The following is a 17,165-nucleotide window of genomic DNA, read 5'->3' on the forward strand; positions in this document are numbered from 1 at the left end:
AGGTTAATTGACTATTTGGGTATGTGTGTGCTCTTTGATTTTAAGTGATAACTAACTATCTTTTAGATTGCATTATTTAACTATTAACCCCTCTAACATATCCTATGCAGGTCTAACAAAAGAGAGCAGTTTTAATTATTTATTTAATAATAATTTAGTTATTATTTTTAAAATATTGTAGGAAAAGGTACAATCTAGTGGGCACTCTGACACTTGGTATTTATATGTTCTTTTGTATAATAAATGCAAGTTGATTTCTTGATAAGATGACGCTTCCTAAGCTACTTTGTAGAAATATTTTTCACTGCCACCAGCACATTTGTATCCTTCTGACTGGAGTATTTTTAGACTTTGGGGGACATTAAAACACACTTTATTTTGTCTGAATTAACCAGGTTGATATTTAGAACAAGAGATTAGTTCCTTCAGATTGTTTCACAGTTTGAACCTTTTATTGTTCTTTGCTCTGTGCGGTTTCCAGTGTTGTTTGAGACAATTACCACACTAATACGTTTTACAATAATGATTGGCTGGGGAGATGCCAAATACCTAAATGGTCTAATTACATACAGATTGTATTGTTTACTAAAAAGTATAAAGTGCAAAATTCCCTTGGCAGCAGCGATCTCCATATTAATTATGGGGTTTTCCCCTTGGGAACAATGGGTATACGCCAGGGGTGGCCAAACTGTGGCTCATGAGCCACATGCGACTCTTTTACCATTGAAGTGTGGCTCGCAAGCCTCCTTTGCCCCCCGCCCCCATTCTCCACCTATCAGAGTGGGTGGAGGGAGCTCGGGACCTCTGCCTTGCAATGGCGTGGGTTGGTAGGAACTTCTGTCCAGCAGAGAGGAGGGTCTCAGGGCTTCAGCCCTGCAAGGTGCACATGCCAGAGCTTGGGGCTTCAGCAGGAGTTGGGCTGAAACCCTGGCTCCTGGCAGGTGTGCTCCGGCGCTCTGAAGATTGTCGTATGCGGCTCGGAGGGCCAGTAAGTTTGGCCACTCCTGCTATATGCTTTATTGTAGTGTTCAAAGGATTTTAGTTGTTTCAATATTACTCTCTTCCTGTGTTGCCATCCTGTTATAAGATTGATCTGTATGTTTGAGGCTCCAAGGGAGACATCTTCACATCAAAAACAAAAGCTGCAGATAATGTTTTGTTGCTTTGGGCAGTGATAACAATCACATATCTATACTTAAAACCTCCTGAAATATAACTGTATGAAACTGCATGTAACATTAAGGCAGGCTTACAAGTGGAAGTAATGTTAGTTATCCTGTATTTGGTAAGTATCCCTAAAAGGCCTTCCTACTTAGCATATCCCTACAGTAGTAACTAATGCAATAACCAGCTTGTTATTAGTGTTACTATTTTTAATTCACTCCATTACATGGCTTTCTGTTGCAGTGCTTAAAGCCAGAGTAACTTGGCAGTCGTCTACTTTTCGATTGTCACTGTATGTCATATAATAACACAAAGTTTGTGAATCTGAGAGCTAGTATCAAAAGAAGGATGGATTGTAATGCACCCCAGGTTTTAAATCACATGAATGTATCAGATAGTGGGTGTTGGCTGTAGAAGGATCAACAAAGTTGTTAGAAATGGCTGGCAAAGAGACATGGCCAAAGTGGGATGTTCTGATTCAGTAGCCCTCTCAGTAGACACACTGGCAGGGCTTTTTAGAACACCTAGAAAGGCTGAAAGCTGAATCCCTTCTCGAGCCTCAGGGGCTGGCTCATTTACATCTCCCTGCTTCAGTGCTAGTGACTAGGTCTGGTTTGTAAATGTTGAGCCAGATTCTCTGGTGCACTAAGGCCACTTTCCACAGTGTCAAGCTATAACTTGAACAGTTGGTTACACCTATGAGTTGCTGTATCTGGCTTTACAGAAAGCTCACGGAACTGAAGTGTCACTGGCATGATCTTGGACATCAGGATTTCACAAATGTGCAACACTTTTGTAAAGAGGTGGCATTCTATACAGAGCCTGTTTAAAATGTGTAGGATATCCTTTGAAGTTTTCATTAGGGCAGCATGGGTATGTTAGAGGGGTTAAAAACTCACGCATAGTTATTGCTATACAAGAACAAAATCCGGTATTCTTCTAGTCCTACTAGTTCGAGTATCCTTCCTTTGATTAATGGCTATTGTTGGCTACTTCAGAGGAAAGCTCCAAAATGTGCCATAATACGCCACATGGAAGTTTTGTCTTAATCCCAGTAGCTCTTATTATTTTTCACATAACTAGAATAACTCTAGAGGTTATTCATTTTCCTGTCTAAGGTTCTTTTAACTTCGTAAAAAGCTACTCACTTCATTAATATCCTTCGAGCTGTGAGTTCCACAAGTTAAAATTCGCTCTGCTTTCCTGGAATTCACTGTGATGATGATTCATTAGAACATGTTGCTTGATGGGTAGCTGGCATAATAGCATCTCCTGCTACTTGACTCTGGGTTTTTTTAATTGGATGGGATAATTTCTTTCATTAACACTTCCGTTGAATCCATTGTAGCAAAATTGATCAAACTGTCATAATTTTCCAATGTGGAAACGAGGAGTAAAAAGAGGAAATTGGCAGAATTGTTTCAGGTACACAGAAATATGTATGTAATACATTCTAAGAGAGAACATTTGAAACAAATAGTCTAAGAAATACAAGTGAGGATTGAAGAGTCTGATATCAAAAAACAGGAAGAGAGGGGCAACATGATGAACCAGATGGCCATTTCCTGTTTTTCAGAGAATTTCCAAATCTTGCAAACAGAGATTACAGTAATTGACATGCCAGGAAGGGCTGAAATGACCACAAAAATGCCTGGTAGGAGCTATGGGGAAAGTGTGGATTATAAGAAAAAAGGGGTAAATTCCAGCCATGTTGGAGTTTCAGAAGAAAAAGTTCTGCAACTGGACGCAAATGCAAATATTTTACTAGATTGTCTGAATTATCCTTGTATCCTTTCAGGTCTTGGAGATTTTTCTTAGTAATGCACATAAATTTGTGTGGTTGAAGAAAAAAGGGCAGATTGAGTCAAATGGAAAATATGACTACTTTTGTTTAGTTTCTTTGATAGTAGGCATGAGAACCAGTGATGATGATGAGTTCATTACTGGGTTGGCAGTTCTTTCCTTCAGTCAGTCTTTCTACCTGATATGTTTGCCCTACTCTAAAAAGTTACAAGATAGAGTTTTGTCTAATAAGACCCAGCTCTGCTATCTTTACCCTCTGAAGAAGTCTAATTGAAGTCAGCGGGGCTATCCAAGTACTCAGGTTATTTGCTATCTAATCTGTTGAGGCATTTATACCTAGCTAGTGTTGTAAGATTGTTTCCTGTTTCATTTGTTGCTGCGTCAGGTTGGTCATTTCTGTCCCTTTCCCTCTGTTATGTTTCTCTTGATTGTTTTACTTGTTAAGCTTGTTTCATGCCTTTTCTTGTTACTCTAGATTTTTCTTTTCTTCAGTGAAAGTAGTTTGACATTCAGTGAGATTTTGGATTCTGTGCGATGTTACCATCAGAAATTTTCAGCGCATAAAAAGTTGGCACATGGTTATTTCATGCCACCTTATACTTTGTTGCTGTAAATATATTGACTTTGCTTGTGTCATGCTTCAAAAATGCTCTGCTGCTGTCAAAGTTGCAGGGGGAGGAGTGTGTGTATTCTTTCTTCAGATACCTATTATCATTTTGGATCAATGAGCTGAACAAAAATTAAGCCAGTCAAGTAAGGCAGAAACAACCCCAACTTGTCTGTGGAAGTTGTAAGCCCAAGAAGTTCTCTTGTTATTCTCTTGTGTAGCTAGGCTGTGTCTGTACTAAGGAAGGAAACTGTTTCGATTGTAAGCTCTTTTGGGGCAGGGACTGTCTTTTTTTGTTCTTTGTTTGTACAGTGTCTACCAGTAATGTGGCATCAGCATAGTTGGCAAAAATCATAACACTACAGTTTAGGATTCTTGGAGCATTTATCCTACAGTGCTGAGCACTGATGTTGAGAACAGGGGCTTTTGGGTAATGTTCACATGCGTGACATTGCATTTTGGGTTGTGTAAGGAGGGTCAGTGCTTCTGGCCTCTTCTCAGCATTGAAGACAAACCATTAAGATTGCAGAAGATTAGCCAGAGCTGAGCAAAAGATCTGCTCAGCAAGTCTCAGTGGTGCAGTCTTATTGGTTCCTCTTCAGTGTATAATCATATTAGTTATTGCAATAAGTAATGCTTGTAAAGCCACTTGCTACAAGCTGTTTTGTTTGGATACAAGGCATTGAATAAATGTTGCAAGCCTAAGGCATTCTGGTCAATAGCTTCTTGAACTCTTTTCTTCTTGTAGACAAGACTATACAGTAGCAGTACAGCATATTCCAAAATACTACTCTTGTTTTTTACTTTAATAGCTTTAGGAAAATTTTAACGTTTGTGTAATGCAATACAGTTACAAACCAATTGTCACTTGTACAATGCTTGGCGCTCTGTAAACAAGGAAAAGCGCATCAACGATAATTTGGTTTAATGTAATTATGTATAGTTTGTTTTCTATTATATGTAAATTAGGTAACAGTAGTAACTCCTGACTCATACACTCTTTGCTGTATCAAAGAAATAATTTAAAGACTATTTTGAAAGTTAACCTCTCCCCCGCGTCCAAATAATTACATTTCTCTTTTCTTTTCTCTTTTTTTTAAGCAACTGGAAGAAAAACTGAAAACACAGGCTGACTATGAAGAGGTTAAGAAAGAATTAAAGTAAGTGTTAAATGCTTACATAATTTCTTCACAAACCGTAGATTAACAATGCTTGTTAAATGAAGCCACAAATCTGTGTTCTTGGAACAATCAAGAATAACTCAAAACCACAAAAAGCAAGGAAGTACAGTTTTGGCTCAAATTGCGTCCAGAGCCCAGTACAATTGTTCATCTTCGAGAGGTTGCTCATGTCGATTCCAAGTAGATGTGCTCGCGCCGCATGCACGTTCCCTGGAAGGTTTACCCCCTAGTGGTACCCATCGGGTCAGCCATGGAGCCCCCTGGAGTCACACCTTCCTGGCGCTGCCTCTTCAGTTCCTTCTTACCGCCAGTGACGGTCATTGGAGCAGCTCCTCTCTTGCTAACAGCAAGCGATCCCCTAGTGGACTTTTTTCTCATTGTTTCCTGTAAATAGTTAAAAAAAAAAAAAAAAACGCAGTGTGTGTTAGTTCAAGTAATTTAGTTAGATTTCGGTACGTTTCAGTTGGGGGTTCCCCCTCCCAACCACGTTTCCCATCCCGGGGACTGGGGCATGCCTCGGTCTCAGGGTTTCAAACCGTGCAGGTCCTGTCTGAAGCCTATGCTAAAGGGAGATCCACATGGCTCCTGTCTGAAGTGCTTGGGGGAAGCCCATCAAACGGACAAGTGTAAGAGCTGCAGAGGCTTCTGCCCAAGGACCAAAAAGGAGAGGGACTTTAGGCTGAAACTATTTGTCATGGAGTCGGCCCTTTGTCCAAAGCCAGCACGGGTGGCGTCCGACCCCAGGGCTAGCACTTCGGTGCGAAGTGCACCGGCCTCGGTAAGAGAGGCCGCAGCACCAAGAAAGGACTCAAGCTCCAGGGACCCTCGGCACCGCCATTCCCCGCCGCCTAAGACCTCCTCTGATGCGAGTGTTCAGCACCTCTCCCATTCACTGGTGCCGCACTAGAGAAAGAAGACAGACAGAGGTCGCTTTCCCACTAAGGTGGTGGAGTGAGGAGGCACCAGCGGGGTATGTCTTGTCAGTGGGTTTGGAGGCATGGGTCCCATCGTCATTGACATCTGTAGTCTGGAAACCTGTGCAAGGGCAGGAGATGGGCATGCAGGCTGGCACTGAGGCCACTGTGTGACCTGGCACCAGAGCTGGTATCGAGATGTGCACAGGCCTGGAAACCAGCACCACTCCTGGCACAGCACAGGGCATTTTGGCGCAAGAGGATCTGTGAACAAGAGGAAGATGCCCACGGGGGCACCAGGTCTTCCTGACCGTCATCTTCCCTGGATGAAATGGTGTTGGGTACTTCCACCACTGCCTGTCAGTGCACATCAACAGTTGCTCAAGAGGGTGGCTCAAAATTTGAGCATACAGACAGAGGAGGTGTTGGAGGAGACCGACCCTATGGTTGATATTCTGGTCCCTGAAGATCCCTCGAGGGTGGCTTTGCTCCTCATTAAGATTATCCATAACACCACTAAGGCATTGTGGCAAACGCCCGCCTCTCTTCCCCCACAGCGAAAAGGGGTGGAGAGGAAATATTTTGTGGCCTCCAAAGGGTGTGAGTATCTGTTTACTTATTCTCAGCCTGGGCACTCTGGTGCTGGAGGCGGCCAACCAAAAGGAAAGGCAGGGACAACCGGGGCTGACTCCTAAGTCCAAGGAGGTGAAGAAGCTGGATCTCTTCAGTAGGAAGGTGTATTCTACCAGGGGCTCCAGCTTTGCATTGCCAAGCAGCAGGCAGTCCTTAGCTGCTATAGCTTTAATTCCTGGAACATACTGTCCAAGTTTCAGGAACTGCTGCCAGCAGACTCCCGTTTGGAGTTTGCTGCTGTCCTGGAGGAAGGCAAGGTCGTCACGAGGACCTCCTTACGGGCCTCCCTAGATTCGCTGAACTCAGCAACTCATACTGTGGCAACTGTGACAGCCATGAGAAGGAGCTCATGGCTTCAAGTGTTGGGACTCCTGCATGAAGTCCAATGGACTATTCAGGATTTGCCTTTTGACTGTTTAGAGCTCTTCTCGGAGCAAACAGACACTAGGCTCCACAGCCTGAAAGACTCGCGGGCAACTCTGAAGTCCTTGAGGCTTCATATGCCAGCCCCCTAAAGGAAGCAATTTAAGCTGCAGGAAGCGGGACAGGAGTAACAGATGGAGGTCCTCTCAGTCCTCCTTTAACCAGGGCCAAGGCTCAGTGAAGCAGCCCTCAGCCTCCAAGCCAAACTTTTGAAGGTGCGCCTGGGGGGCAGCGCACCAGTTCAGATCCCGGATCCTTCCCCTCCCTTTGTGAATCGTCTGTCCCATTTCTACCATGCCTGGGCACATATCATGTCAGGCCAATGGGTCTTGAGCATGGTAGAATTGGGATATTCTCTCCAATTCTGTTCCCTCCCGCCTTCCCACTCACCTTTCCCATCCCTCTTCAGTGACCCTTCTCACGAGCAACTTCTAATGCAGGAGGTGCAAACGCTCCTATAATTCGGAGTGGTAGAGGAAGATCCTCTGGAGTTGCATAATTCACTAAAACCAACATTTTCAAAAGTGTCCACTAATTTTGGGCGCCTCTGACTCTGTGTCCCCAACTTTAGACACCTCTAGCCTGATTTCCAGACTCTGATTGTGTTAATGTGGCACCCAGAATCAGTGGATACATCTTCAAATATTGGACTTAACCTTTCTGTGACTTAGATTCCCCTTCTGTAAAATGATAGTGCTTATTCTGAACTACCTCACACAGCTCTTCTGAAGATGAAATATTTCTAATATGCTTTATACATAAAAAGTGCTCTATAAGTTTTATGTCTGGCTCTTTCATGTATCTTAATAAATACTGAACAGTCAGTCTTCCCCATGCTGTAGAACGGAAGGTTATTAAAATGAACTGCCTTTTAGGCTGTAGTGCATTGGTCAGAAAAATAATTTGTGCATATTTTTTATATGCAAGCTGGTGTATTTTATATACAGTATTAGAACTGTTATGGTGATATCCCCTGTTTTGTTGCTTTGTTATAAGTTTCTCATTCCCTTCAAGCTTCACAGATAAATTTATATTGTTTCTGACAGCTTAAAATGTTATATCCTTATTAACCTTTAAGTTTATGCTCTAAACTGGCCTGGTGGGATTGTATATAGAATGAATTAGATGACGCTTGAGAAAATTTTCTTATCCAATAACTAGTTGGAATAGTTTTTCTGTATTCATTATTAGATTATATTACTCAAGGAAAGTTGTTAAAGTTCTCACTTATAGTGTTCCTGGAAAGTAGGAAATTATAATGTTAAATGCTCATTAGTGGAACTGTTATGAAAGGAAGAAATAGAAAATAACTCATTTTTTCACCCTTTACAGTATACTGAAGTCCGTGGAATTTGCACCCTCTGAGGGCTCTGGTGCACAGGTACTGATTCTACTTTTGTTTTCTTAATCCTTTCTCCAGTTCAGTTAGTAATATTATTTTTGTGTTATCTAGGGCAAGCACGAACAATTTCCTGTTGATCTGTAAACTACAGGCTCTTAAGTGTCCATAAAATATTGTGGTACACAAGCTGATCACTGGCTTCTCAAGCCTCTTCTTTTAAAGCTGAATTGAACATTTTTTGCCTGTTAATTACATTTCCTTCAAGTGGTCAAGGGCAAAGAATGACAGTACAGGTGGTGTTTGAGTGAATAACCTGAATATTATAAAACTGAGTCTTTTTAAGATGCTGCATTGGCACACAATTAAACTGAAACTTGGACATTTATTGAACTAATAATCGGCTGAAAACCTTGTTCAGTAATTTTTAAATATTGAAAAGGCTTGGCTATAGCATTCACAAAAGAAAACAAGCTGAGAACAGTGAGAAAGGAGTAGAAACTTCTAATACTCCAGTATATTAATCTCACTTAAGATCAAAGGTTATGAATTGGATTCCTGCTTCTGAAATCCAAACTGAATATCAATATACCAGGCATAAAAAGGATTACTTTTTAATGATCAAGGGTTAGATATTTAGTGGAAGGTAAATGGCCAATTTCTGTAACTGATTTAATTCATGATCATATGGTCTGTTTGCACTGAAACACACAGCATTTCAAGGAAATACATAATGCCAGTGTACTGGAGTGGTCCAGGAAGAAGAAATATAATCTTAACTAATACTTCTTCAATTAAAACAGCTTTTTAGTTGTTCATTGGAAACTATACCAGCACAATTTAAAGACAAATAAAAAAGTAGGTAAGAGTAACAAAATGATTAACAGAACACTTAAACAAACAAACACCGAGTTGATGAGTGATTTACATTGAAAATTAAGCAGCATAGCTGTTGAGTAGCATGTATAGGAATCTGAACATTCACATACATATATACACGATGAATTCTACAGCGTCAGTCATAGCAAAGGCAAGTGCTTTCTTCCTCCTTCTGAATTCTTTCACAATAGTTGAATGACCTTCTTAAATTGTTTAATACCTTCATGGCTAACCTGGAAGCAAACCTCATGTTCTGACTGTCTTTAGGATGCATCCAAACCACTGGAGGTGTTGCTGCTGGAGAAAAATCGCTCATTGCAGTCTGAGAACGCCACACTGCGTATCACTAATAGTGACCTGAGCGGTAGGTTGTGATTTTCTGCTGTGATACTTTGTTTACTATCTGGGGGGAAAAGGAGAGTGAATGTGAGATGAGAGTCCAAGCTAGTGTGTGACAGAAAGATTAATGGACAACAAGGACCTTGAATAATGTTTGATTTTGCCATTGAATAGGCTGGATAATAGAATAAAGACTTAGAGACCTGAGAGCTGCTCTGAAGGTTAGAAAAGAGAGGCATTGTAGGATGTACCAAATGGTAGCATTCAAGGCTGGTTTCCGTTTCGGTAACAAATTCAGCAGTGGCGCAAAAAGCTCTGTCCCCTCCCCCCCCAACACACACAAATGTAAAGCCAAGTGTTTGCATGTAGAATACAATAATCTTCCTATCTAATATACTTAGATATTTTCATGATCAGATCAGTTTAAAAAACAAATACTGAAATAGCTGTGTCTTTATTAGCTTTCCTAATGTGGGTATTTTACATTTTCTGTGCAAATTTTTTAAATGGTGGAGTCATGGAATTTCCAGATACTTTAATGCTTATGGTTTTTGCTGCTGGTACAGTTAAAAGTTGTCATTGGCACTGGGGTTTCCTACATTCTGAAATGTATATGACTTTAACTGAGCAATCTTTGTTGCATCCACTTAAACGTGATTTCTTTAATTAAATTGATTTGTTACAAAATGTAAATGTTTGCTGCATTAGGTTCAGCCAAATCCACTGAGTAATGTCTTGAATAAGAGACGCTAAAGAAACTTGCTGTTTGTAATTGACTTTATATTAATTGTATAACTGCACTTCATGTAATTGTTTTAGTTTTAGAGTTTGTAAGGGGGATTCTCCAGGCTGCAACATACAAGAAAGGTGCAAACATGAAATGCATGTTGTTTGTTTTGGGGGCCTTGTTTGGCATATTAAAATTTAAATTAATAAAAAACAAACCACCACCTCATTGGCCCTTGTAAAAACTGCACTTTTTCCCTTTTGTGGGGCAAACTTTGCATTTTATCTTGGTTTTTCCCTTTTTAATCCCCCATAATGCATTATGTTTGACCTTCCTTGTAGGGTCAGCCAGGAGAAAAGGGAAAGACCAGCCTGAGAGTCAGCGTCCTGCAACCTTGCCGGCCTCCCCTTCTTCTCAGTTGCTCCGCAACACAGGGGAGCAGGCTTCCAATACTAATGGTACACACCAGTTCTCACCAACGGGTTTAAGTCAAGACTTTTTCAGCTCATCCTTGGCAAGCCCCAGCTTACCCCTGGCCTCCACAGGAAAATTTGCACTAAACTCTCTCCTCCAGCGACAGCTAATGCAGTCCTTCTACTCCAAGGCAATGCAGGAAGCAGGAAGCACAAGCATGATTTTTTCAACAGGTCCTTACAGCACAAACTCCATATCTTCCCAAAGTCCATTACAACAAAGTCCGGATGTTAATGGCATGGCCCCATCTCCCAGCCAGTCAGAAAGCGCTGGGAGCATCTCCGAAGGCGAGGAGATAGACACAGCAGAAATTGCACGTCAGGTGAAAGAGCAATTGATCAAGCACAATATTGGACAGCGGATATTTGGACATTATGTCTTGGGACTGTCACAAGGGTCTGTGAGCGAGATACTAGCCCGGCCAAAGCCATGGAATAAACTGACTGTGAGAGGCAAGGAGCCATTTCACAAGATGAAGCAGTTCCTCTCAGATGAGCAGAACATCCTGGCGCTACGGAGCATCCAGGGTAGACAAAGAGGTAAGTTCTGTTTACTAACTGATTTAAACTTTGGTCTCTTGGACTATGAATATGCAAACCAGTGAAAATTTTTCTCCTGCTAGGCCGTTTATGCAACAGAATTGTTTTTCACCTTACTGTTTTACAGAGCTACGGTGCAGGAACGTATGCTCTACAAAACATAACTTTTCTATATCAAATTTTCAACTACATTGTTTTCCAGCAGTTACACAGTATAGTGTGTTTGACACTGAGAAGCAGAGATTTTCTTTATACTCTGGACTGGATTGACTTTTGTTGGAAAGAGTGAAGAGCTGGTATATTAAAGCCTGTCTTAATTGAGAATAGCCCGATATTGGAATGAAATATTGAGAGAAAAGTAGCTCTCAAGAACATCAGCCACCACATGTACCTCCAAAATTATAGTAGGGATTATTTGCAGAGAACATATGTTTATTGTGCCCTTAATAACTCTGGTGGCAATTTTTTCTGTGTGTCTTGAAAAAATTATATGGGTGATGCATAAGATCATTAGTTTAACAAAAAAAATTAACCCAGATTTTAAAGCAGCTTTGCTTATTTATGTAGAAAATCTTAAGAAGTAACATTCACTTTCACGTCAGTGTGATTAATTTTAAATAAACACTAAAGCTTGCATTTAAGAAAATGAAAAGAAAGCTGTTAAAAACCTAGAAATAGTTGAAAGAATAGGCAGCATTTCCACAGATGTTGTTTAAATGAAAACGAACGTCATTGCATTTATAATTTGTTCTTCCTTTTGATGATTATACTTGGGAGGTTTATCTACCCATCTTTAGACATTTATTTATATCTATCTAACCTCTATTCTGTATATAGATGTAATTTTTATTAACAAATCAGTCAGCCTTACTTCTTCCAAAGTAGCCTGCTCCTCTAATGCTTGGACAAAGACTCAAAGGGTTTAGGAGAAGCTTGAACCCTTGTATTTAGTGATAGGCAGCTATCTTTTCATGTCACACAGCCCATGATGTCAGCACAATCATCCCCTGATTGTTTTATTCTTACCAAACTTGTTTTTCAACAGAGAATCCAGGCCAGAACCTGAACAGACTATTTCAGGAAGTACCGAAACGAAGAAATGGGTCTGAAGGTACGTCACAGGCAGGTGTTTTTCTTTGCAGTTAATATCTAGAAAATGGAGTGTGCTCTAGCTGTGCGTTTCCTTTAAGCTGTGCAGTTTGATTCTGGCCTGGAATCTGATGGAAAAACAGTAAGTATAAAACAAACCATGGGTTGCAAGAACACTTCACTTTTTCTAATTCCACCACTACCATACTAACTTAACATGTTTTGGATACTGCCTCCATATCCCATCCAAATATGTATGTATATAAAAAGAGATAAGTGATAGAAGTGGCATTACAAATAATTAAAACTACTGAGATACTGTTTGGCTGTCTTCCTTGTGACTTCCAAGCAAGAAAGTTACCCAATATTAAGTAATTCCTTCACAAATAGGTAAAAAGTATTTCATCTGTACTACGGGTTCCTTCTCCTAGGATTTTGATTACATGTTGACAAATACACTATAAGTTGCTCTTAAAATGGTGTAGAACTTACCGTAGCATAATATGTGAAAAAGCCTGGACAAAGCTTTCACTGAAGATCAGATCAGTAAACTACTAATTGAAGAAGTAGGAGCTGCTATTTAAGTATCAACTTTTTTGCCTTGTTTCAGACCAATGACAGAATTTTGCGTTTAGCAAGATGGCAAAAGAAAAAAGAAAACCAACCCTAAAAGAGGAGTTTTGTTTCTGGTCGAAAATTATATGGGCCCTGTTAGTGATATATGTAGATCATTTATAGAGCATTACTACATGATGAAAAATGCACTCAACAGACGTAATCCAAAATCATTAGGAATTTTCTTTCTATCTTTCTTTGCTTTAAAAACAAGAAATAAGCCTTTTATTGTTGGGGAATATCTTAAGGGTTATCAGCACTTAAATATGTATTTCTCCTATTGTTTTGACAACCTGGAGAGGTAAAATAAACTAGAATAAATAGTGCTTTCTTATATCCAATGTTCTCTGTTTTAGATTCCAATCTGGAATAAAATGTACAGTGTACTCAGATCTCATACAGGGTCAAACCAGCTAATGTGATATTTTATAAGTGGTTCATGCCATCACATTTTTAGCTCCCCCGAAGAAGGGAATAGACTCAAGATTTTTTTTAAATTCCTGCTGGATAGTACAATTTGTGTGGTACTTGACACTGAGTACATGACCTACTGATTCTTCTACTGTTTATATATTAAAGTTATCCTGTAGCTGCTGCTGAATGGTAATATACCGTGTATTTTCAAGCAGAGAAAATTTCTTGAAAAGAATAGAGTTTCCAGTACTAGTGAAGGTCAATAAATCTTAAAATCCTCCCAATGAGTGCTTACAAGCACCTCTGCAAACTGTTCTCGGAATGAATTGCAGGCGTTACACTCAGTGTTTGCTAAAAAGATTGCTTAACGTCATTAGTTTCCTTCTACTCTTCAGGTAACATCACCACAAGAATCCGAACCACAGAGACTGGCTCTGATGAAGCCATCAAATCCATTCTAGAACAAGCCAAAAGGGAGCTGCAAGTACAGAAAACAGGTACAGGCTCACTTTGTCTCTTGTTCCTTTTACTTCAGAATTTAATTAAAACAATTATCATGAGCTTTCTGGTTAATTACGTTCTTAAAATCTTGAACATATTTTTACAGAGCTGTTTCTTTGGAGTGAGGAGGGGTTCATGTACATAATATATATTAAGTTTTACTTTATATCCTTAAAAAGAAAAGGAGTACTTGCGGCACCTTAGAGACTAACCAATTTATTTGAGCATAAGCTTTCGTGAGCTACATCCGATGCATCCAATGCAGTGAGCTGTAGCTCACGAAAGCTTATGCGCAAATAAATTGGTTAGTCTCTAAGGTGCCACAAGTACTCCTTTTCTTTTTGCGAATACAGACTAACACGGCTGTTACTCTGAAACCTTTATATCCTTAGTGCTAGATAGAACCTTTAGAAAAAGTCATAGAATCATAGAATATCAGGGTTGGAAGGGACCTCAGGAGGTCATCTAGTCCAACCCCCTGCTCAAAGCAGGACCAATCCCCAACTAAATCATCCCAGCCAGGGCTTTGTCAAGCCTGACCTTAAAAATATCTAAGGAAGGTCACAATTCCTCTCCTGCTCCTGCCTTGCCCTTTTTTTCCCCACATCTGACCAAACAGCAAAAGACCCACCATAGTTGATAATTTAATCCATTTTACTCCCCTGCATGCCTGTGTTGGGGCCAGTCATGAGCTAGCCCTTAATTAGTATGTTCTCACCACACTATCTTTCTCATGAATTGGGATTATAACACAATCATTCCTGAATCTGACTTTTACAGGGCTTTATTTCATGGTATAAATTGTTCCTTGGAGCTTATTTGCTTTCCATTTTCTGATTTTAAAAATGCGCTTCAAAATGGTCATGCCAGATCAAACAGTGTTTCCTTTTCCAATGCACATGTCCAGGTTATCTTCCCACTGTGTAATTTTCCATGCATTCGACAGCTATCAAAACTTTCTACCTAATTCTCCAATCCTGTATATCCACTTAAGGAGCTGGCACTGCACTAGAAAGTGCTTTGCATTAAATTTAATTTTATAAATAAATGTTGGTTTATTACTTTGGATATTCAGCTTTGAAATTAAAACAAATCACATGGCAAAAAATATCTGCAGGAGTAATGGAAAAATGTTTTTAATAAACAGAACAAGTTATTAGGTGTCTAAATGTGGAATAGATACAGTAATTTAAAACAGATTAATTACTATATTCTTCTGCAACACACTTCATGTTCATGAGGATCTCAAAGTGCTTTGCAGACATTAATTAATTAAGCCTAAAACTTCCTATGAGAGAAATAGTTAGATAAAGCAAAAGAGGCATCCCTGTTTTTTTTCCCTTGTCCTTATTTCTGATTTATTTTGTGGGGCATGAAGGAGAAGGGACAGAGGGTGGCAGAATGAAAACATGCATAGCTGACCCACAGTATTATAGGATAATATCATAATTATATTAAGCCTATTTATTTTCATTTGTGGCTGCTTCTTGAAGTGCACAGCTCCCTTAGTCAGATCAGGTGCATCACATTGCCCAACCTCCATAATGGGATTTTTAAGCCTTGGAATTCATCTTCAATTCAGGTCTCAGTGGAGACTGCTATAAATCCAAATGCAGGACCACCTTACCAAATCTCCTGACCCTGCAGAAGAGTACATTGGACTCTTCTATGGAATTCCAACCTCTGCTGCTGCATACATTGGCTGAAGAAGGCCATATCAGCACTGATTCACCACTAAAACCCTTCAGTTGGACTCTGTGTCTCTTCTTTGATGCCCATTGGCTCTATACAGGGTAGAGATCAAGAGTTCTTCCTAGAGCTTCTGCTTGGCAATGCAGACCACTATGACTGGACATCACACTTATTTTTGAAAGCTGTTGAATAATCGTGTTCTTTTTAGTGACATTTCATTCAGTGGTTTGGAAAAAGAGAGAGAAAGCTGAGTAGTCAGGGAAAGAAAGGAATTAAATTTGTTGCAGAAGTCCTTGAGTTTTCAAATTTCCAATTCTGTTTTGGGTAGAAGGATTAACCATATCAGATTATTTTTGTTGTAACAGGACACTGGCAGTGCAGCTGGGTGACCTGGACTTTATTTGTGCATGATTCATTTGGAGGAGATAGAGAACCAAATGCTTAAGTAAATGTAGCTGGGACCATGAAGTGTTAATGTCACTTTTGGGGAAGTATACGTTTTGCAGGGGAGGGGAGAGGGAAATAGGGCCAGTTTTTCAAAGCTATATATTTGCAAATGTTTGCAATGCATATCAGTTATACATATGCAGTTTGCGTGTGTGTGCGCGCATGTGTGGCTGCAAATATTTTCCAGGGCGTAACTCTTGAAAATTATCTTCTTTGATTAGAGAAAATCAGATTTTAGATATGTAAAAATGTACTGCAGACTATCTATTCCCTCACAGGTTTGTTGGGAAACATTTACAGTGACACTGATGTTAGAAGAATGTGTATATTATATAAAAAGTGTTACATTTCATCTTTGGTTTGTTTTCACAGCTGAGCCGGCTCAGCCACCTTCTGCATCTAGCAGTGGCAATTCTGATGAGGCCATTCGATCCATTCTGCAACAAGCCCGACGTGAAATGGAAGCACAGCAGGCTGCCCTTGAACCTGCCTTAAAAACAACACCTTTGTCTCAAGCCGACATTTCCATCTTGTCCCCAAAACTAATATCTACACCTGCAATGTCATCAGTTTCCAGTTATTCTCCATTGGCCTTGTCACTGAAGAAACATTCAGCTGTCATGGATTCTAATATATCTGCATTGCAGAACCTCTCTGGGCTAAAAAAGGAGCACCAAGAAACACCAGTTTTAGAGCTTCATGGAATAACTGATTCTGCACAAGGTGTGCTGAGGCATGTTAAAAATGAATTGGGACGTAGTAGTGTTTGGAAGGACCATTGGTGGAACACTGTTCAGCATGACAGAAGAAATACCACTCTTTCTGAAGATACAAAGGTCGAGGAAGCCAGCAGTGGAAAAGAAAAGGTCAGCAACCAGACAAGGTCAGATCGTAGCCAACTCCAAGGACCATCCTCTTCAGAATACTGGAAGGAGTGGCCAAATGCTGAATCTCCATATTCCCAGAGCTCTGAATTGAGCGTTACTGGGGCAAGCCGCAGTGAGACACCACAAAATAGCCCCCTTCCTTCCTCTCCTATTGTACCTATATCAAAGCCATCCAAACCCTCAGTTCCTCCATTGACACCTGAGCAGTATGAGATTTACATGTACCAGGAAGTGGATACAATAGAACTAACTCGTCAGGTCAAAGAAAAGCTAGCAAAGAATGGCATCTGCCAAAGGATCTTTGGGGAAAAGGTAAAGAACTGATTTTTCATTACACTAATACTTTAAACATGTAGTGCTATATTCTTAGGCATAGGGATGGGAATCTGCCACATAAAGGCGCAACATTTCTTTTTCATTCAATAGTTACAAAATACATTTACAAGTGAAAGATATGAGTCGTGTCTTATGACATTGCACAGATTTTCTAGCTTCTAA

At 40.1% G+C, this 17,165-nt stretch overlaps 1 protein-coding gene across 13 annotated transcripts in view; it reads left to right on the forward strand.

The window, feature by feature from the left end:
• Positions 1–17,165, forward strand: part of CUX1 (cut like homeobox 1) — a 382,370-nt gene that overhangs the window by 264,706 nt on the left and 100,499 nt on the right. For 7 of the 13 annotated variants that reach the window (XM_037880466.2, XM_037880464.2, XM_037880465.2 and 4 more), the window contains 7 exons: positions 4,676–4,734; positions 8,058–8,106; positions 9,211–9,307; positions 10,351–11,022; positions 12,068–12,133; positions 13,536–13,637; positions 16,153–16,979. In XM_037880466.2, the coding sequence (XP_037736394.1) occupies positions 4,676–4,734; positions 8,058–8,106; positions 9,211–9,307; positions 10,351–11,022; positions 12,068–12,133; positions 13,536–13,637; positions 16,153–16,979 (1,872 nt within the window). The remainder of the gene's footprint in view (positions 1–4,675; positions 4,735–8,057; positions 8,107–9,210; positions 9,308–10,350; positions 11,023–12,067; positions 12,134–13,535; positions 13,638–16,152; positions 16,980–17,165) is intronic. The other 6 variants (XM_037880470.2, XM_037880467.2, XM_043531060.1 and 3 more) reach the window with 2 other exon arrangements.

The sequence above is a fragment of the Chelonia mydas genome, chromosome 17, assembly GCF_015237465.2.
Source record: "Chelonia mydas isolate rCheMyd1 chromosome 17, rCheMyd1.pri.v2, whole genome shotgun sequence".
Taxonomy (NCBI): domain Eukaryota; kingdom Metazoa; phylum Chordata; order Testudines; family Cheloniidae; genus Chelonia; species Chelonia mydas.